This window comes from Panthera leo, chromosome E3 (genome assembly GCF_018350215.1).
Source record: "Panthera leo isolate Ple1 chromosome E3, P.leo_Ple1_pat1.1, whole genome shotgun sequence".
NCBI lineage: Eukaryota > Metazoa > Chordata > Mammalia > Carnivora > Felidae > Panthera > Panthera leo.
In genome coordinates this window covers 22,685,660-22,706,658 of record NC_056694.1, presented here as the reverse complement: position 1 = coordinate 22,706,658, position 20,999 = coordinate 22,685,660, and the positions used below count along the sequence as shown (strand labels likewise).

Below are 20,999 nucleotides of genomic sequence, written 5' to 3'. Positions count from 1 at the left end.
TCGGCCCTGCTGGTGTCATTCATCTTTTACTGCTTCACCTACAAGCGGGGCCTGAACACTGCGACCCGTGAGTCCAGGGAGATGCCAAGCTGTTAGGGGCTGCACTGCATCCCCTCAACACTCCTGTGCCGAAGCCCTAACCCCCAGGACCTGAGAATGTGACTGTGTGTGGAGACAGGACTTCTAAAGAGGTAAGTTAAAATTGGGCCATGAGGGTAGGCCTTAATCCAATCTGACCCGTGTCCTCATAAGAAGAGATCTGAACACCCAGAGAGACACCAAGAGCACACACTGAGGAAAGACCATGTGAGGACACAGAGAGAAGGTGGCCAATGGCAAGCCAAGGAGAGAGGCCTCTGGGAAGCCACATCTGCTGACACCTTGAACTTGGGACTTCCAGACTCCAGAACTGTGAGGAAGTAACTTTCTCTTGTTTAAGCCATTACGGGAGCCTGAGCTGAATATGACACAAGCCCTCGTGAACCAGCTCCTAACCTGTGCTGTGTAATGTGGTGTCAGAACCAAGCACAAGGTGAGAGGAAGCCATAAACGCACTGGGTGCACCCAGAGACCGTTTCCACTCGGGATTCCTTCTGTGAGCTTCCTGATGGACCCCAGGCCCCTTCTGCTTTGCTCTGAAGGCAATTTCCATGCACGTCCAGGTTCCTAGGGCTGCCTCTTCCTCTGTCTTATCTTCTCTCTAGCTGGAAAGCACCTTCTGTATCCGTTCCCGTACTTCCTTCGCTCCCAAGGACACCATCATCTCAGCTACCGGAGGTCCTTGCTAAGAACAAAAAGAGAAACTGCCTTATTGCCTTATACTGCCTAAAGAACTAAAGCTCAGCCCCAGTCTGCAGGCGCTACACGCCAGGCCAACCCCAGTGCCGCTGCCTGCGTCTGAAGGGGCACAGTTAGCATTGCGTTGTCTTTACTTTCCGTGGCCAAGGATGGGTCCCAGGAGCCTGTTTTCCCGTGGTGATATGTCTATTGGCCCCCCATCAACCGCCAGCTCCAGGCAGGCAGGGAGAGTGCATGTTTCATTCACTACTGTGCCCACTGCACCCAGAACGGTGCTTCTGCATAGTAGGTGCTTCCATAAATACTATCTGCTGAGAGACTGAAGGGAGTGATCGTGTTTCATTTGTCTTTGTACCCCCAAACCAGAGCATGACTGCCATTGAATGTCAGCTGAACGGATAAATGAGGGGCTCCAGGGAACAGTCCAGCCCATCTGCCCACTTACCCGCTGTCCACTGAGGGCCACTCGGAGGACTTGCATCACGTTGCTGTGTTTGGTCCCCTCCAGACCTTCTGATACCTTCTTCAGTTCTCCACTCAGCACGTCCTGAGTTAAGCTCATATCGGGTCCTTCTAAAAGCCTAGAAAAGAGGGGCGCCTGGCTGGCTCAGTGGGAAGAGCATGCAACTCTTCATCTAGGGGTTGTGAGTTTGAGCCCCATGTCAGGTGCAGAGATTACTAAAAGAAGGTAAATAAACTTAAATAAATAAATAAAAGCCTAGAAAAGAGCCAGTCTATGAGGGCCTGCATGGGCCAGTGGCAAGTAGATAAGAGGGAGGATTTCTGAAGATTAACATTCACAACCAGTGTTCAAGTCTGCTTGGGGGAGAAGGGAAGGAAGAAGATCCCCATCTCTTTCCAATTTGAGAAAAAAAACAAAACAAAAAAAACAACTAAGGAAGCAAATACATAGATAATCCAAGCACAATACAGGAAAACGCAGATGGTACCACAGTAAGAGGATTTACTAATTTCTACCTCAAGGTCATGTGATCGCTATGCCTCAGTTTTCTCATCTATAAAGTGGGGATAATAATAGTGTCTGTAACTCACAGGGCTATGGTGGGGCTGAGTTCAAACTTGTTAGGCACTAAGTACGTGGCTTGAATAGACAGTAACACTAGAAACTAGTGTTTCAGACTAGTGTTTCTAGTCTGAAACACTAGATCTTGTATTTCATTTAGAAATTAAACATTAGCGGGGTGCCTGGGTGGCTCAGTCAGCTGAGTGTCTGACTTTGGCTCAGGTCATGATCTCACGATTCATGTGTTCGAGCCCCAAATCAGGCTCTGTGCTGACAGCTCGGAGCCTGAAGCCTGCTTTGGATTCTATGTCTCCCTCTCTCTCTGACCCTCCCCCACTCACATTCTGTCTCTCTCTCTCTCAAAAAAATCAACAAACATTAAAAAAAATTTTTTTTTAAAGAAATTAAACATTAGCTAATATTTATTATATCCAAGAGCTCAGAAACATTGCAAGAGAATCTAAAAACAAACCCAGAACAGGTTAGACATAGGATGGAAGAATGAAGCCCTCTGTGAACTTACTTGAAACACAGCTTTAGGATTGGCAGAGGGGAGACTCTTTGGGCAGGGGAGAGGGCTTGTAGCACAGAAGGGCAGAAAGAAAGAGACTTCGGGAGACCCCGGCTCCAGTAACAGTACTGCCGCCAACCTGCTACAATCATTCTTTTATCTTATTTTAATTTTTTTAAATGTTTCTCTATTTTTGAGAGACAGAGAGAGAGAGAGAGAGAGAGAGAGAGAGAGATTCCGAAACAGGCTCCAGGCTCCAAGCTGTCAGTACAGAGCCCAATGTGGGGCTCCAACTCACAAACCGTGAGATCATGACCTGAGCTGAAGTTGGATGCCTAACCAGTTGAGCCACCCAGGTGCCCCTACAATCATTCTTTAAAAAAAATTTTTAGGGCAACAACCATGATCTTGAACTCCCCACCTGCCTGTATTCTGGGACACGACAAAATTTAGGTCTATCAGATCTGCCACATCCATGCTGGCCTTTATGAACTCCCCAATAAAGTCACAGATGCCACCTTCCCAGATGGGAAAAGAGTGGCCAGGAACAGCACCTTGCACAGCTGCATGAAGAAGTAGGTGACCCCAGCCTGTGTGCACTTCCAGAAGGGCTTGCACTCTGATAGGCCACTGCACCTGTAGGTGACAAAGTCAGGGACGTTGGCCAGCATGAAGCAGTTCTCAAAGTGGAACAGGGTTATGGTGCCGGCTGCCTGGGCCCACCAGAGCACAGGCTGCTGCATCAGCCAGCCTGGCAACCACCTCTTGCTACAAACATTCTTTGCCCACAAGTTGAAGCACTTAAGGATCTAAAATCCAGTAGGCCAGGGGCACCTGGGTGGCTCACTCAGATGAGTGTCCAACTCTAAATTTTGGCTCAGGTCATGATCTCATGGTTTGTGAGTTTGAGCCCCACATCGGGCTCCATGCTGGCAGTGCGGAGTCTGCTTGGGATTCTCTCTTTCCCCCTCTCTCCCTACCTCTCCCCAGCTTGCACTCTCTCTCTCAAAACAAATAAACTTAAAAACTTTTTTAGTTAAAAAGTTAAAGAAAGTTAAAAAAAGCTTAATGAGTTAAAAAAAAGCATAAATGTTTAGAAAATAATAATAAAATCCAATAGGCCAACAATCGCCCTCTGCTTTGCTGGTAGCCAGCTGAGATCCTCTCTCACCAGTGTGTTTTGAGTTTCAAGAGAGATTCCCCATTCAGTTAGAGCTTGACTTGCCAAAAAAAAAAAAAAAAAGAAAGAAATAAAATAAAATAAAAAATTTCTGAGTTGGAGCGGCACCTGGTGGCTCAGTTGGTTGGGTGTCCAACTTTGGCTCAGGTCATGATCTCATGGTTCATGAGCTCAAGCCCCACGTCGGGCTCTGTACTGACAGCTCAGAGCCTGGAGCCTGCTTTGGATTCTGTGTCTCCCTTTCTTTCTAACCCTCCCCTGCTCTCTCTCTCTCTCAAAAATAAATAATAAACATTTAAAAAAATTGTTAATCTCTGAGCTAGAGCAATGGACGGGAGCAGGGTGGGTGGGCCTGTATTTTACAGCACCTTCTCAGTCCCCCTCAGCTATTACAGAGATTCCAAAGTGGAAATACTGCAGAGGGCCTGGACAGTTCCACTGGTGCGGATGGTCCACAATGCCAACTGGGGTACTGCCCGTGCTCAATGGGGTCCAGACAGTCCCCTGCCACTGATAGGCTTCACGTGGAGGGTGATTGGCTGGGGGACCCATGCTCATAAGTAATGGGAAGAAACTGCCTCTTGGTACCGACAGATTCCCTTACTAACTCTGGATTCTGAGCCACTGAGTTTCAACAGGAGGCAAAAATAACCATGCTTATTGCATCATTAACTCGGCCACATGCTTATTATTATTCCTATATCCAAAACATAAAATACAGAAAATATAAAATTTAACACGGAGGGGCCCCTGGCTGGCTCAGTCAGTTGAGCATCTGACTCTTAATCTCAGCTCAGCTCATGATCTCACAGTTTAAGGGTTTGAGCCCCACTCTGGGCTCCTGGCTGACAGTGCGGAGCCTGTTTGGGATTCTCTGTCTCCCTCTCCCTCTCTCTCTCTCTCCCTCCCCAGTTCATGCTCTTTCTCTCCCAAAATAAATAAATAAACTTAAGAAAAAAAAATTTTAATGTGGAAAATGGGGTGCCCGGCTGGCTTGGTCAGTAGAGCATGCGACCCAGTCTCAGGGTCATGAGTTTAAGATCCATGTTGGGCATGAAACCTACTTAAAAAAAAGTTGTTAAAATTTACCATGGGAAAACATAGGAACTCTCCTCTATGCCACTGTGGGGAAGCAGGCTGCTAAGGAGCTGGTAGAAGAGGGACAGGCCACAGGCAATGGCAGCTCAGGACACATTAGAGCTGGCCCAGAGCTTGGCGTGGGTACAGAAGGGACTTCTAAGAAATCTGGCAGCTTCAGAACACTTGGGTGTCAGTTTTCCTGTCCTGAGTGGGAGCCCCAGTGTGTCTCTGAAATCTAACCCCATGGCAGGGATGTGGAGTTAAGGCAATGGTCCTGGTGAATTAGCACTAAGAGCTCCTATTGTGGAATGCCCTAAATTAAAGGAGTATTGTAATAATGACTCTTGGGAATTTATCCTAGAGATATAAATGCAAAACCAATTAATGATGTCTATATGTGGCTATTCACTATAGCATTGTTTATAACAGCAAAATTTGGAAGCAATCCAAATGTCCATCAATAGGAAATGAGTTAAATAAATTATCGTAAAGTGGTACAATAATGGCCTAAGTGTAGCTGTAGAAAATAATGAGGATTCTAAGGACTGGGTAGATCTACAGATATGTTAGGTGAAACAAACAAATCAAAAGACACAGAACAGTGTTACCGTATTTTTGTGTAAAAAAGAAGGATCGTTTAGATATAATTAAAAAGGGTAGAAATGCGCAGACAGTTCTGGAACTGAACAGATGGGGGACAAGGATAAAACTGGATTTCCCAATATCTACCTTTTTTATACTTTCTAGGTTTAAAAAAAAAATTTTTTTAACGTTTACTTATTTTTGAGACAGAGACAGAGCGTGAGCAGGGGAGGGGCAGAAAGAGGGAGACACAGAATCCAAAGTAGGCTCCAGGCTCTGAGATGTCAGCACAGAGCCCGATGCGGGACTCGAACTCATGAACTGCAAGTCCTGACCTGAGCTGAAGCCAGACGCTTAACCAACTGAGCCACCCAGGTGCCTCACACTTTCTAGCTTTTACACTCAGGTTTAAGAGGTCTGAATGGGGGCACACTCTCTCTGTCTCAAAAATAAATAAACATTATGGGGCGCCTGGGTGGCGCAGTCGGTTAAGCGTCCGACTTCAGCCAGGTCACGATCTCACGGTCTGTGAGTTCGAGCCCCGCGTCAGGCTCTGGGCTGATGGCTTGGAGCCTGGAGCCTGTTTCCGATTCTGTGTCTCCCTCTCTCTCTGCCCCTCCCCCGTTCATGCTCTGTCTCTCTCTGTCCCAAAAATAAATTAAAAAAAATAAATAAATAAATAAATAAATAAACATTAACATAAAAAAAGGTTTGAATGTTTTCATAATCAAAACATCAAATTTCAAATTTTAAAAAGACAAAAATGGAGTTACATATCCATATCACTGAATACTCAGACATTACATAAAGGAAACTGCTAAGTGCGGCTACATTTCTGTTGGGGGCTGCAGTAAGAGGGAACACATACTTTTTGCCCTAGACCTTCTTCTACTATTTGTATTATACTGTATTTTTTGCCACATGATTTTCTTATCATTTCCAGGTGTTTATTTATTATTACAATACACTGAGGGTTTCTAGATATCAGGCACTGTCCAAGCACTTTGGAGAGAAGCGTATGGCCTCTAGGCCCAACCTCGCCTGGGTTTGAATCCCTGCTCCTCCAACTTACTGTTATTTTAGGCAAGTTACTTAGCCTGTGTCTTGATTTGCTCATCTATAAAATGGGGATAACATTTTAACCAGATACTTTATTAGGTGGCTGTGAATTTCAGTGTATACATATATCCACACACACCCTGTGTACATACGTATACAGACCTAATGTATATAAATAGCAAGTTGTAAGCATGTGTAAGTAAACGCTTAAGACCTACTTTCATCTTCATGACAAAGGTGGGAGGAGGTAGGTAATATGGACACTGGGTTTTGCTGCCCAGCATCCACCTCCCTTTCTCCTGATACCCCAAATCTCCTTGAGGAATTACCTGGCTTCCATTCTCAGCTCATGTGCCCTGGCTGGGGGTCCATTTACGGCCCAGGAGTTGATGAGCTAACCTACGCCAACCGGCACATCACATTCCCCAGGCCTCGTGTGACTGGTTCGGAGAGAAAAATGTAGCTAATTGGGTTCCGTCAGAGTTCATCTTAAGACACAGCTGAGGCTTTGTGATGTTGGAGCTGTCTTACAAACAGGGCGCAGACATGAGAGAGGCTGCTCTCCTTTTTTTCCTTTCATATACAGTGATAAAATTTTTAGCCAGGCTCATGGCTGCCAAGTTAAAAAAAAAAAAAAAAGTTTTCCAGACTCCCTTTTGGCTTGGCATGGCCATAAGATAGGCATTCTGGCCAGCGAGATACAGGTGGAGACGAATGTGTAACTTTTAAGTCTGTTCCGTAAGGAGTAGGAGTGTCCCATCCCCTTCCCTTTTTCCTCCTTCCTCTTCTGGCTAAAGTATGGATGGTCTATGAGCCACCATGCACCGTGTGGACAAGAGCAGAATCTAGGGACATCAGGACCCTTGAGATATGGAAAAAGCTCTTTAGCCCTGGATCGCCACTTCCTCATGGGGTAAGCACTGTCATTTCTTTTGTCTGGTAGACAGCCCCACCCTCCATCTACTCGATACAGAGTCTCTGCAGAAAGAGTAGCCGGCATTGAGAAGTGTGGAACAGAAGGTCAAAGGGACAGAGAGAAAAATAAGGTCTTGGTGACATGTTTTTGGCCCCTGAATTAGGCTGGGCTTAAGCCAGCTTTGGTTGCATTTCTGTTCCTGTACAGTTAAGACTGTAGTAGCATCTGTACGTTAGGGGTGAGGAAATGGAAGCTCAAAGAGGTGCCATAGTGACGCCACCTGGGCAGGAGAAAGGACTGGGTAAGCGGCAACACTGGCAGGGAACCCAGGTGAACCCAACCCCAAACACACTGCCCTCTCTGGGGAGGGTCTGGCTCCTCTGGGAAAGCCCCCCTACCAGAGTAACCATCTTGCCAAGACCCTGTCACTAGCCATGCGTTGTGTGGCAGGCCCCGCAGCCAGTCCTGGAGGAAGGGGGCCCTGGGAGGGAGAGGGAACTCGGGGGCGGAGCCTTGAGCTTGGCCTGCAGCAACTCACCCCAGCACACGCTCGGCAATCAAGTCCACCTTCTCCGAGATGGCGCCCAGCTGCGCTCGGCCCACGGCAGGGCGAGTCCACAGGTAGGAATGTGCCGGGGAGACCAAATCCTGCAGGCGGCAAATGTGACCCTAGGGGAAGAGGCAGTCGCTGAAAACACTGCAGACAGGGAAGAAGGGGGGCGCCACCCATTCCCTCAGTCACCGGAGCTCCCTGACACCACACCTGTCTCAGCAGGATGATCCTCTCCACGTAGGCTGGGTCCAGGACATCCCTGTCTCGCAGCTGGCTGCCGAATGTCTCCTCCACCAGGGCCTGCAGCTTCCCCACCAGCTGGCGTCTCTGGGTCTCACTGCTCACCAACTGACGCAGGTGCAGCCTGTAAGAGAAACCAAGGGACCGTGCAGCCACTGGCATTCCCAGTCCCCTCCAAACCCTCTCCCTAAGGGAGCAGACAAGGTTTGAAGAATGACACGTTATATGAGCTGTCCCTCCCACAGCCCAGAAACAGATCATACAGGAAAGGGATCTGGCCAAGGTCTAAGTCAGCCTAAGAGCCCCAAGCAACTCAGGTATCCTGTTGTGTTTCTAAGATAGTAGCTAACATTTTAAACTAGGAAGAGATCACATAAAAACAGAGATTTCTGGCTTCTCTTGGGATATCAGAGAAGATCTGGCTGCAAAGGCCCCTCGTGCCCCACACTTCAATAGCGGGAGCAGAGTGGAGGCCGCCCGGCTTACAGGCACAGAGCACTCCAGTTTGCCAGGGCCTCTGCTCCCCAGTGCCTCTCCCCAGGCTTGCTACCTACCCCCGTGCTGGCTGCTGGTCTCGACAGGCACCTGACTTTACAAGGTACAATCTACAAGTGTCTGCCTCCTTGCATAGCTTAAAGCATGAGACTCCGGCACAAAAAGGCAGAGATCAAGAACACAGATTTATAGGATCTGAAGCTCAGAGTGCACAGCTGTTTGAATCCAGGGCTCATAATCAAGAAGTTCAGGTTTTCTTGTCAGTTCCAATGTTCTTCTTTCCAGAATTCTTCTAACTGCCTTGCTCCCTCTCTTCGGGAGCAGCAAAGCCTTAACCAGTCCTCAGTCCCCTCCCTAGGCTGCCCTGGCATGGAAGAAAGGCAGGCGGTAGGGTTCAAGTTGTATTCACTGGTGAATACCCCATTCAAGGGATGCCTGCCGTTTGCTGCGTGAACGGGCTGGTTATGGAACACTGCCCTATGTGTCGTTTCCTTCTATGCAAAAGAGAGCAAAGTCAGACAACTGATCTGATGTCTGATGGGAGATAAATGAAGTAACAACCTTCAATACCTGCAGTCAATGCGAATTCTCTGGGCTCATGCAAGTAAAGCACAGAGAGCCTGTCCTCAAACCAGTGCTCAAGAGACGGCATCCTTGAGTCCCTTGTCCCTTAAGTACACATCTATCCGCTGGCTTTACCACCAAGGCCCTTAGATGGATATGTCAACAGTGATCTGAACTGTAACTGGCTTTAGAGGTCTGAGTGAAGAGTTACATGAAATGTAAAATAGGTGTCATGAGACAGTGCTCAGTCACTGTGTTGGGGGGCGGGCAAGGGGTGATTCCAAGGCGAAGATGCCCCTTTTCTCTAGGCCATGGCTAACAGAATCCATGCAAAGGACGACCAGAAATAATGGTAATGACAGAGACAGTACCTACCATTTACAGAACACTTTTTATGTGCCAGGGGGTGTGTACAACACCTTGATGCAACGTTTAATTTAACTGAACTCCTACAACAATGGCAACAGGTAAGTACTGTTATTAGCCCCATTTTCGAGAGGAAGAAACAGAGGCTCCAGGAGGTTAGGAGGCTTACATGCTCTGTGTTCACGGAGCATCAGACACATGAGCCCACAGTAAAAATCAGGTCCATGTGACTCCAAAGCCCACTAGACCCTCTGCCATGGGTACCCTCATTAGCAAGAAAGCCTTTTTGTACCAGCGGCCTCCCTGCTTCACCACTCACCTGTTAAATTCCGGGAGCTTCTCCAGGTCCAACAGGGCTGAGTGGCAGGTGACCCGGGTCAGGTCAAACTGTGTTATCAACTCAGGCAGGGTCCTGCCCATCTGGTTCTCTGCAAGGAGGCAGGCCCAGCCTCAGCCCCCTCCCTCGCTTTTCAATCACAAGGGAGGCTAGGTGATCACGTTCTGGGTTTCCCATTCCATTCTGACCCAAGGGATTCAACTTCTAACTCTTTTATAGATCACGGGCCTTGAAGGAGCTTTCATTTGCAGAAAGGGTTCTGTCACTCAGGAAAAACAAGTTTGAAAACAATCAGACTAGGGGTGCCCGGGTAGCTTAGTCAGTTGAGCGTCCAACTTCGGCTCAGGATATGATCTCACGGTTCATGGGTTCGAGCCCCATGTTGGGCTCTGTGCTGCCAGCTCAGATCCAAAGCCTGCTGTGGATTCTGTGTGTGTGTGTCTCTCTCTCTCTGTCCCTCCTCCATTCATGCTAAGTAAATAAACATTAAAAAAATTTTTTTTAAATAATCAGGCTAAACCAACTCTCACTGCCCTCAAAGATGTGGGTTGCAGGAACAGATGCTCATTGACTGGCTGTGCCCCAGAGATTCTGACTCTGCTGGTTTGGGATGGCGTCTGAGCATCAGTATTCTTTCCAAGCTTCCCAGGTGGTTCCAAACCTCAGGCAGTGCGGAGAATCGCTGCATGGGGAGCTGCTTCTCCAGAGCTGCAGCCCCGTCCCATGCGGTCAGCAGGCATCGTGGCCAGGCCTAGGCCTACAGGGAGTCTCTGCCGGGTCCCTTACAGGCTGCATGGCTTTGCCAAGTCATCAAACCTGTCTGAGCCTCACAATTCTCTTATAAACAGCAAGGATAATTTAATCCTCTAAAGACTGTTTTAAGGAGTAAATGAGATAAGAGCAGAATAAACGGTAAGCAGACTACCAGTGCCACATTTCTAGAAATCCCCTCCACAAAGAGGTCATCCTAATTTGCTGCTTCTTTAAACCTTGGGCTCTAAGTCTTGGACCAAGGATAAGGGCTCAGTTTGGAATACACTAGGGTCATAGCAGTCTTAGTAATTCTGTTGGAACCCACACTTGCCATAGTGGGAGTAATATAATTATAATAACCATAAGATCTACAGTTTTTGGGCAGAGTGGCAGATACCTTACTGGGTGCCTCATACTCATGAGCTCAGTGAATCCTAACTTAACCCTATGAGGTAAACACTTATCCCCATTTCATAGAAAGGCAGGGAAGGCTCAAAGACCATAAGCTCCTTACAGGCAGGGGTTACATTAGGTAGTTCACTGTTGTAGCCCCAGCACTCAACACAGCGTCTGGCTCAATAAACATCTGTTGAGAAAAGAATGAATTTAGGCAAGAGCGTGCAGCTAGTATATGGCACAGCCTGGCCTGAAGACCAGGTGGGCCTGAACCAAAGCCCCAGCTCCTCACTGCTCTGGTCCCACTGCAAACTCCCAGGTGGGCAGGTACCTGCAAACCCGGAGCCACAGTTGGTGATGATGTCCAGCAAGGCATCTGGCAGGAAGTCGGCAGCAGCAAAATGCTCCAGGAAAATGTCTCCTTGCCTCTTGGACAGCTTGCTGCCATCCCTATTGAGGAGCAGGGGCAGGTGGGCAAAGCGAGGTGGTTGCCAGCCCAGGGCCTGGTACAGAAGTAGATGCTTGGAGGTGGAGACCAGCCACTCGGAGCCCCGCAGCACGTGGCTGATGCCCATGTGGTGGTCGTCCACCACGCATGCCAGGTGGTATGTGGGAAAGCCATCGCTCTTCAGGATGACCGGGTCCCCCTCCACACTAGCTACTTCATGCCGATTCCAGCCATACACCAGGTCCTGGAAGGCTGGTGCCTCCCCATCCAGGCGGAAGCGGATAGCAGGTCTAGGGCCTGTGGCTAGCTTCTGGGCCACCTGCCCCTGGCTCAGGTTCCGGCACCGATTGTCATACCTGTTAAAGCAGAGCGTCACAGAGGTTAGGATGACTACAGACAGACTGAATTCCGTCTTTGTCTCTGATAGTTGGCTGACCTTGGCAAGTCATCTACTTCTCCAGCTCTGTTTCCAGTCCTGGACAGGGAGCGGAGTGACGTCTGGGGAAGACAGTAATTGGTAACAGTGTGGCAGACACTTGCGCCTGCCTACCTGCCAGCCTCTCCCTCTTCTTCCTTGCTAATGAGGAAATAGCAAAATGCCTAGTCCTGGGGGTTGAATCACAGCTGGTGTGGCCAATCATGCAATCCCATTCCCATTTGCCAGCAACTGGTCCAGGCCAGACCACTCTAGTCCCTAAGACTCAAAGAAAAGTATGCCTGGAGGCAGGGGAGGCTTAGGCTCTGGGGAAAGATTGCCTCTCCAATTGAGAGCAAAAGAGCCACAAGAGGAAAATTCCTCTGCTTTCCCCCTGTGCCCTTCAGATGTTGTCCTGTGAGGGTAGAATGCCTGCAGCCTCCGCAGCCACTTGCAACTAGTGTAGGGGGTGGGGCAGGGGAGGTGGGGAGAAGCCACAACAGAGCGCTGATGTCTTGAAGCTGCTGGTTTTATCCTTGAGTCATCCACCTCCAGACTTCTGCAGAGTAAGTGACAAATGTCTATGTGGTTTATGCCCTGGCTACTCCAAGTATGGTTTGTGGATCCCTAGCAACAGCCTCACCTGGGAGCCGGTCAGAAATGCAGCATCTCGGGCCTCAGCCCAGACCTGGTGAATCTGAATCTGCATGTTAACTAGATCCCCAGGTAAGTCGTCTGCACATTAGAGCATGAGAAGCTCTGATTTGTCCCCCACTCTCTTTTAAATTCTTTATTATTATTATTGTTTTTAAATTTATTTTTGAGAGAAAGAGAGAGAGAGACAGTGAGCAAGCACTTGTGTGCAAGTGCTGGGAAGGGGCAGAAAGAGAAGGGGACAGAGGCTCCGAAGTAGGCTCTGCACTAACAGCAGAGAGCCCAATGCGGGGCTCGAACTCATGAACCGGAGATCATGACCTGAGCTGAAGTCGGCCGCTTAACCAACTGAGCCGCCCAGGCACCCCTATTCTTTATTTTTTTTTAAGTAAACCCTACCATCAATATGGGGCTTGAACTCATGACCCTAAGATCAAGAGTCGCGTGCTCCATCCGCTGAGCCAGCTGGACGCCCCTGGTTTGTCCCTTTTATTAATTTTTTTAAATTTTACCTATTTATTTTTTTAATTTACATCCAAGTTAGTTAGCATGGTTTGTCCCTTTTAAAAGGGGTGTTCCATTACTTAGTCCCCGAAGAATCCTGACACAGAAATGTAAAGCTTGAAGATATACTCCTTGACACAGAGCTAAGTGTTCAATTAATAAACGGCTGCATGGATTCCACAACAGAACTTGACTATAATTTTAAAAAATAACCTACCAATAGACAAGTAGACTATTTATGACAAAAAAGTAAAGCTGCAGTGAATATCATGACCTCATACAAATCCAGTGCTTGTCCAAACAGTTCATTTAAACTGGAACTCACTGGGGGATGCCCATGAGAGCTTGACTCTTGACTTTAAGGATGTGAGTTCAAGCCCCACATTGGGCATGAAGCCTATCTTAAAAAGGGGCGGGGCACTTGGCTGGCTCAGTCGCAAGAGCATGTGGCTCTTGATCTTGTGGTCATGAGTTTGGGCCCCACGTTGGGTGTAGAGATTCCTTAAATAAACTTAAAAAAACTTTGTTTTAATTTCTTTAAAAAATAAATAAGTAAATAAATAAACTGGAACTCAAGATGTCCTGATGCCACTGCTGATGGGAAGCAAGGTGGTCAAGGGCCACAGGCAGTGTCTATCAAAGCTCCAAACTGGCCCTGCAATTCCTCATCTGGGAGGGTCTCCAACAAACACCCTGCACACGTGCACAACAACATATGTCAACATGATCCATCTCAGCTCTTTCATTATAACTACAGATTAGAAATGGCATCAAGATTCATGAGTAAGAAACTGTTTAACGGATGTTACATCTGTACAATGGAATACCATGCAAGCATAAGAAAAATGTGTGGGCCTATATAGATTGGATAGCCTCAAAAAAGGTAAGTGGGAACGGTAAGTTGCACAATCCGTATATTGTGTGCTGCCATTGGAATGGCGAAGAGAAACAATACGTGTTCATCAGGGTACATGCGTTGAGTGTCTCTGGAGAAGACAGAAGAAAATTCTAGGGGCACCTGGGTGGCTCAGCCGGTTAAGCATCTGACTTCAGCTCAGATCATGATCTCACGTTTCATGAGTTCAAACCCCACACTGAGTTCTCTGCTGTAAACTCAGAGCCTGCTTTGGATCCTCTGTCCCCTTCTCTCTCTGCCACTCTCCAGCTCACATGTGCTCTCTCTCTCTCAAAAATAAATAAATATATGGGGTGCCTGGGTGACTCAGTTGGTGAGTGCTGTGCTGACAGCTGTCAGTGCTGTGCTGACAGCTCAGAGCCTGGAGCCTGCTTTGGATTCTGTGTCTCCCTCTCTCTGCCCCTTCCCGGCTTGTGCTCTGTCTCTCTCAAAAAATAAACATTAAAAAAAATTTAAAAATAAACGTTAAAAAAAAAGAAAGAAAATTCTAACTGCAGTTGTTTATAGAAAGGGAAATTGAGGGGCCAGAGTCAGGGTTAGGAGAGATCTTTGCATATACATCTCTCTGCCTCTGAAAAAAACTTTACTTACTCAGAATTACAAATAATTGAAGTTACTTTACGTGTTACTACTGCCTGAGAGCCAGTGTGGTCGGCAGCTCTGACATGGCCCCAGTGATGCCCACCTCCGGTGTTTCTGCCCTTGTGTCATCCCCTGCCTGGAGTGTGGGCTAGACCTAACAACTTTCTTTTTGGGAAGAGAATGCGGCACAAGTGACAAGATGTTGCTTCCTCTGTTCAGTTACAAACAGACTGGCTTCTGTCTTGCTCTCTTTTGCTTTCTGTCCACCTTGCCCACAGCGAGGCCAGCTGCTATGCTGCGAGCTACGCTGTGGACAGGCCCACATGGCAAGGAACTGGCATCTCCGCACAACAGCCAGTGCAGCCCACGGTCAGCCAGCAGCCTCATGAGAGAAATGGAAGCGGACCCTCTGCAAGGCCAGTCTTGAGGAAACCACAAACCTGGCCAAAACCTTGACTGCAGCTTTGAGAGAGACTCTGAGCCAAGGGAGCCAGCAGAGCTGCGCCCAGACTCCTGACCAATGAGGCCGTGCAGGGACCACAGTTTGGGGGGAATCTGTCATGCAGATGAGGGACACACGCAACTTTGGGGAAGCAGCCTCGACAGGCTGGGGCTCTCACCGGGGCGTCTGGTGATTCCTCAGGGCCTCCTTCTTCAGGAGCTCCAGGCGCTGTGGTGAGCAGAAGCAGGGGTAAGCAGCGCCGGACTCCAGCAACGCTTCTGTGGCCCGGGCGTAGAGCTCAAGTCGCTGGGATTGCTGGTACGGCCCCGCTGGACCTCCCCGGCGGGGGCTCTCGTCTGGGGGGATGCCTGTGGCACAGCAACAGAGAATGCTCACCAAATTCTAACAATGAAGATGCTGACAGCACCGGTTCAGCACTGTTCTGTGTGCCTTATGCATACAGTAAAGCTTTTAATCCTCACAACAACCCTCGAGGTCGTTACTGTCGCGATTTCCCTTTTATAGGTGACCAGTTGAAAGATAAGAGAGGGTAAGCGCTCAAGGTTGTGAGGCCTGAAAGATAAGGAGTCACAGGGGTGTGTCACCTCCATAGTCCACGCTCTCAACTGCCCTTCCTCTCCGTCTGTCCTTTCCCTGGGGAGGGGGAAAGCAGCCCAGGCCCGGAAGAGCTGGCTCCAAAGAACGAAGTATGGTTCAGGGCACAGCCCTGGCTGGACCCCTGGTTCTTGGCCAGAGAAGCTGTGACAAGGGATCCTGAAGACGGGTGAGGGCCGCAGTGCCAAGCACCTGCCAGGCTGCTCTTATGTCCCATGACTTCCATCAAGCCTCAGAACCACCCTACTAGGTAGACGCCATCGTGACCCCCATTCAGTACGGACGCTGAGGCACAGAGGGGCTCTGTTACATCACTTGGCCAACAGCAAGCGGTACAGATGCGTTCGAAGCCAGGCCAGGGGCCACAGAATCCACGCTTTTCACCCTGATTGTACTGCCTCAGCCTCCTTCCCCGCAAAGCGGAGCTATGCTCTAGCATGCGGGGCAGTGGCAAGAACGGGACGCACTGGTACTTTCAAAGCGCTCAGCCCGGTGCACACACGCAGAACCACTGCGATGGGTGCCGTTATATGAAATGCGATCTGTTGTAAGCCACAGCTCCAGCCCAAGGTCCGGTTTCCTCAGGTCACAAAGGACAGATTTAACCAATATACACTTCCTGCAGAGACAAAGGGGACACAAAAGAGCCGGATGGTGGTATTTCTTTTTTTTTTTTAATTTTTTTTTTTCAACTTTTTTTTTTTATTTATTTTTGGGACAGAGAGAGACAGAGCATGAACGGGGGAGGGGCAGAGAGAGAGAGGGAGACACAGAATCGGAAACAGGCTCCAGGCTCCGAGCCATCAGCCCAGAGCCTGACGCAGGGCTCGAACTCACGGACCGTGAGATCGTGACCTGGCTGAAGTCGGACGCTTAACCAACTGTGCCACCCAGGCGCCCCCGGATGGTGGTATTTCTACCCTAAACGGCTTTCAATAAAAACCACTGATTTGTAGACTTTGAAATAGTGACTTTCGTGTCAGGTAAATTATACGTCAATTACACACAAAAAGGGTGACTCCTAAATTAAGAAGCCACAGAAGTCAGCTCTGTCTCTCCACCACACTGGAGAGGAAGCTGTGCTGAGGGGTTGCAGGCATCATTTACACAATCGTGCTGCACCAGGGGCTTCAAGGGTAGGACTCTTTCACCCCTGGACCTCCTGTTCAGACAGTGGCTGACATATAGCAGACGCTCAGTGAAATCCAAGTTCTCATCCTGGCCTGCCTGGTACTGCAGGTTCAGTACCGGCCAACTTCTGTCCTCACATCTCTAGTCCCTCTGCTTGGTCACAGTCCTTGGGCCATGCTGGCCTCTTTGCTGCTCCTCTAATACACCCTATGCTTTCCTTCATCAGGGCCTTCACATCTGCCATTCCCTCTGCTTTTTAAATTAAAAAAAAAATAATTTTTTTCTAATCTTTATTTTTGAGAGAGAGAGAGACAGAGACAGAGAGACAGAGTGCAAGTGGGGGAGGAACAGAGAGAGAAGGAAACACAGAATCCGAAGGAAACACAGAATCTGTCAGCACAGAGCCCAACACAGGGCTCATACTTATGAACTGCAAAATCATGACCTGAGCCGAAATCGGATGCTTAATCAACTGAGCCACCCAGACGCCCTGCTTTAAAATTTTAAGTTTATTTATTTTGAGAGACAGACAGCACGAGTGGGGGAAGGGCAGAGAGAGAGAGGGAGAGAGAGAATCTCAAGCAGGCTGCCAGCGCAGAGCCTGATGTGGGGCTTGAACTCATGAAACCGTGAGATCATGACCTGAGCTAAAACCAAGAGTCGGGTGCTGAACCTACTGAGCCACCCAGGTGCCCTGCCTCTGCTTTGAACAGTCTTCGTGCAAGTAGCCACAGGGCTGGCCCCTCACTTTGTGTGATCTCTGCTTCAATGTCACCTCCTCAGAGAAGACCACCCTGTCTAAAACAGCATCCCTCCCTGTCAGTTCTCTAACCTGTTAACCTTTTCTCCATAGCACACATTAACACTTAACATCATGGTGAAAATGAATTAATTTATCTGTCTTCCAATTACTGACAACAGAGTCTCTGTTCAATGCTGGAACACGACCTAAATTACAATAAGTGATCTCCTTGAATGAATTCCTTTACTCAACTAATCTCAACTAAGCATCTGCCATAATGTTCTACAATAGAAGATAAAAATGAAATCAGTTTCTGCGCTTTGGGAACCCAAAGTCTAGTTAATAATTTACTGCAGATTAAAATACACATCCCATAAAAGTCTCGGTATTTTTGGTATTTTTCCTTGGAGAACTTAACTGGTTGTACCTGTCTTGACAGGTAAGCAATTGTTGACCCAGGGAACACAAACACACTCCTCCTTGTCTTCCTGGGGTTTAGCAGTCCTTCAGATTAAACTTCCCATAAGAAGACTGACTTTAGAAGCTGTACACATTTAGTTTGGCTCACACAGTGTGTTTAAAAAAAAAAAAAAAATCTGAGTTCAAGTTTAACAATGGCAAGTATTCATTAAAAAAAAAAACAAAACAGTAACGAAAACCTGGATTTCTGGCTCCTCTTGGAAGTCAGAAGGTTGGACAAGCTGGGCCAGCATTCCCACATGGGAACAAGGGGCTGGAGCCTTCTGCTCACTACACGCCTCGCCTCTCCAATTCCATCTTATGCTTGGCCTGTGTTTCCTGTCCGTTCCCAGTAGCACCTGACACTCTAAGAACAGGAACCTCAAAACAGCCTCAGAGTATTTCTTTAGCATCTTTTTTGGGGGGGACACGTGCCTCCTGAGGCAGCACAAATATACCTATCTCTCCAGGAACTCCTCATTGTCCAGCTTGGGCCCTGTGAGGCCTACTGGCTCCTTTCCCTGCTCCCACTTCCCCCTTGGAGAAGGGTTTTTTTCCCTGACCGCCTCACCTGCCCACTCCAGCATGTCTTCAATATTCTCTGCTGCCCCAGGCACAAGGCGGGTCTGATCCGTGTCTTCCAGCCTGAGGATGAAGCTCCCCTGGTGCTTCTTGGCAAAGATATAGTTGTATAAGGCAGTGCGTAGGCCACCCAGGTGCAAGAAGCCTAGTAGAAGAGAACACTCAGTCAAGACAGGGAAGATGAACTGACACACCTCAGCCAGACGCGAGTAAGCCCTGCTTGTACCAGGACGTCCCAGTGAATAGCGAAGCTCAAGGAACAGCTACCCCTGTCCCATCCTTCCAGTCAACACCGAGACAGACTGCCACAGGAGAGGGCAGGGGTGGTCAACCTCTTTAGCCCCTCATCCTGGAAATAGAAGACCACCCAAGTTTTAGAGCATGTAATTTTGTGGAAAAAAAAAAAAAAAAGACTCCAACTCTTCCTAACTGCACCCACTGTTCTACTTAGATTTGCTTCAAGGCCAAGTTTTACCCAAATAAGGACAGAGGATTATCCACTGAAGCCATTACCACACATCCATTTAACATGTACAAATTCAATGATGTGCTTGGGTGAAAAAAAAAAGCTAATATCTTATCTTCTTTGGTCCAGGCCATGGCTCTGACTCCATAACGAGCCTCTCTGCATCTACAGGTTCAGGAGGCAGCATGGGACCCATAAGGCTCTTCTGGCATCAGGCAAACTTCTTCAACACGGATTATGTGTGACCTTCTGCTAGTTATTACAAGGCAACCACAAAACCAGAGGTCCCAAGACAGAAGACAGGGGTCCAGTAGTTGAAAGCAAGACCGCTTAAACCAAATCAATCTGGATTTAAATTCTGCATCCACCATTTACCAATTGTTATCCCTTGGGCACTTTACTTCATGTGTATGAGCTTCAATCTCCTCATCCGCTAAGATTTAAAAAAAAGAAAAGAAAAAAGAAACTTTCCTTACAGGGCTGTTGTGACCTAAGCGCTGGTCAAAGTATACCCTTCAATTAATTTTAGCTATTAATGACCTATGTTGTTTCATAAATCTGTCTGTAGTCAGTATGTTTTATCTGTCTGTAGTCAGCAGCCTTTTCTGTATGGGCTTTTCCTGCAAATCAGAAAAAAAAGGAGAACTATAATCATAATAGAGAATATTGTTTATTAAGTGCTAAATACCAGACCTTGCTAAGTGCCTCAGTTGCATTAGCTCAAACCCACAAGACAGGAACTATTACTAGCCCTGTTTGGCAGAAGGTAAAACTCAGAAGCTCAGGAAGGTTATGCAATTTGCCCATGTCACACAGCTAACAAACGGCAAAGCTGGCAATTTGGACCCAGCCAATCTCAGACCTTGTGGCCCCCAACCACTACGTGAGTGCTGTGCAAAGCCAAGTACAGACACTTGCTGGTCTAGAAACTGCTGCCAGTTCATAACCAAGTAAGTACAGAAATTGAGAAAAAATATTTAGAAACAGCAATTTGACAGAGTAATTTTATATTTGGTGAATTCAATAGAAATAGGCTCATATTTTGTATGCTTTCAATATTTGTCCTTTTTAATAACTCATTTCTGTTGGTTATATAAAAATACTGATCCATAATCAATTAGAAATTAAAAACCAGTCCTGTCACTATGGTCTGAGAGGCCGGCTCTACACTCTGCTGCCTGCCAGGAAAGATCCTGTCACTCTGTGCAGGTGGGATCTTGACACAAAGGCTTACATGTGGACCCATAGGTTCTGAATAAGAGGAATGCTCAGTGTGGAGAGGGCAGAAGGAAGCCTCCGTGAGAAAAACAAACGGGGGGGGAAATGGTGGGGACACCCTGACAAGCTCTCCACTAGGGCATACAGTGAGCCTCTGCCTAATTCTTTTGGCTTGCTGAGTGGCAACATTAACCACAGGGCCTTTGTACCTGCAATTTCCTCTGCCTAAAGTCCCTCTTATGGACTTCATATAGACTTCACATACGTAGACTTCTTGTCTTTTGGTTCTCAATTCAAATGCTACATCCTCAACACGCCCTTCTTGAGCTTCCTATCTAACCCCCAGACGCCTACTCTGCTTCATTTCTCTTATGTCATCTGTAACTAAAACTACAGTTATTTTTTACACGTATTTGTCGCGGCTATAATATATACTATAGGATAGGCTTCTTGAGAACAAGAGCCAAAAACGTTCCTGGAGACCACGGCATCCCAACGCCTAAAACAATAGCTGGCACACTGTTGGTCCTCAATAAACATTTATTGAATACATGAAAAAGGGACCGAAAGTAATGGTACAGTTCGATAAACACAAAGAACTTCCTGGCAATGTGAATAAATTACGCTCGTGGGCCTACTTCTACGCCTGCAAAATAGGGTCGCGCTGCCCGCCCAGTCTGACTCGACCGGAAGGGATTCGTTCGGGAATATTCGGGGGGCGGACACGGTACGATGGACTTCGACCTACAGCGTCACGTCCGCCCAGGTTACCTGTGGGGCTGGGGGCGAACCGCACCCGCACTGCAGCCCCGGGATCAGTGCCCATGCTGGCCTCGCGCCGTCCTACGAGGCGGCCCAAGGCCGCGGGGGGCCTCGCCGACTGCAGCAGCCTCTTCAGAAGCACCGCCATGTGGGATGGAACCGCACACGTGGGCTTCTCGGTGCATCACTTCCGAGGACCCCTTCCAGCC

The 20,999-nt window shown here is 48.0% G+C and overlaps 1 protein-coding gene across 1 annotated transcript; it reads right to left on the bottom strand.

The window, feature by feature from the left end:
* Positions 1-366: 366 nt before the first annotated feature.
* On the bottom strand, positions 367-20,979 carry EARS2 (glutamyl-tRNA synthetase 2, mitochondrial). The gene is made up of 9 exons (XM_042921547.1): positions 20,800-20,979; positions 18,334-18,489; positions 14,994-15,183; positions 11,186-11,658; positions 9,688-9,796; positions 7,914-8,067; positions 7,689-7,819; positions 1,244-1,379; positions 367-784 (listed from the first exon to the last, which is right to left on the bottom strand). Exons 1-9 carry the CDS (start codon positions 20,936-20,938, stop codon positions 701-703), a joined length of 1,572 nt encoding a protein of 523 aa, XP_042777481.1. The 5' UTR covers positions 20,939-20,979; the 3' UTR covers positions 367-700.
* Positions 20,980-20,999: the final 20 nt, after the last annotated feature.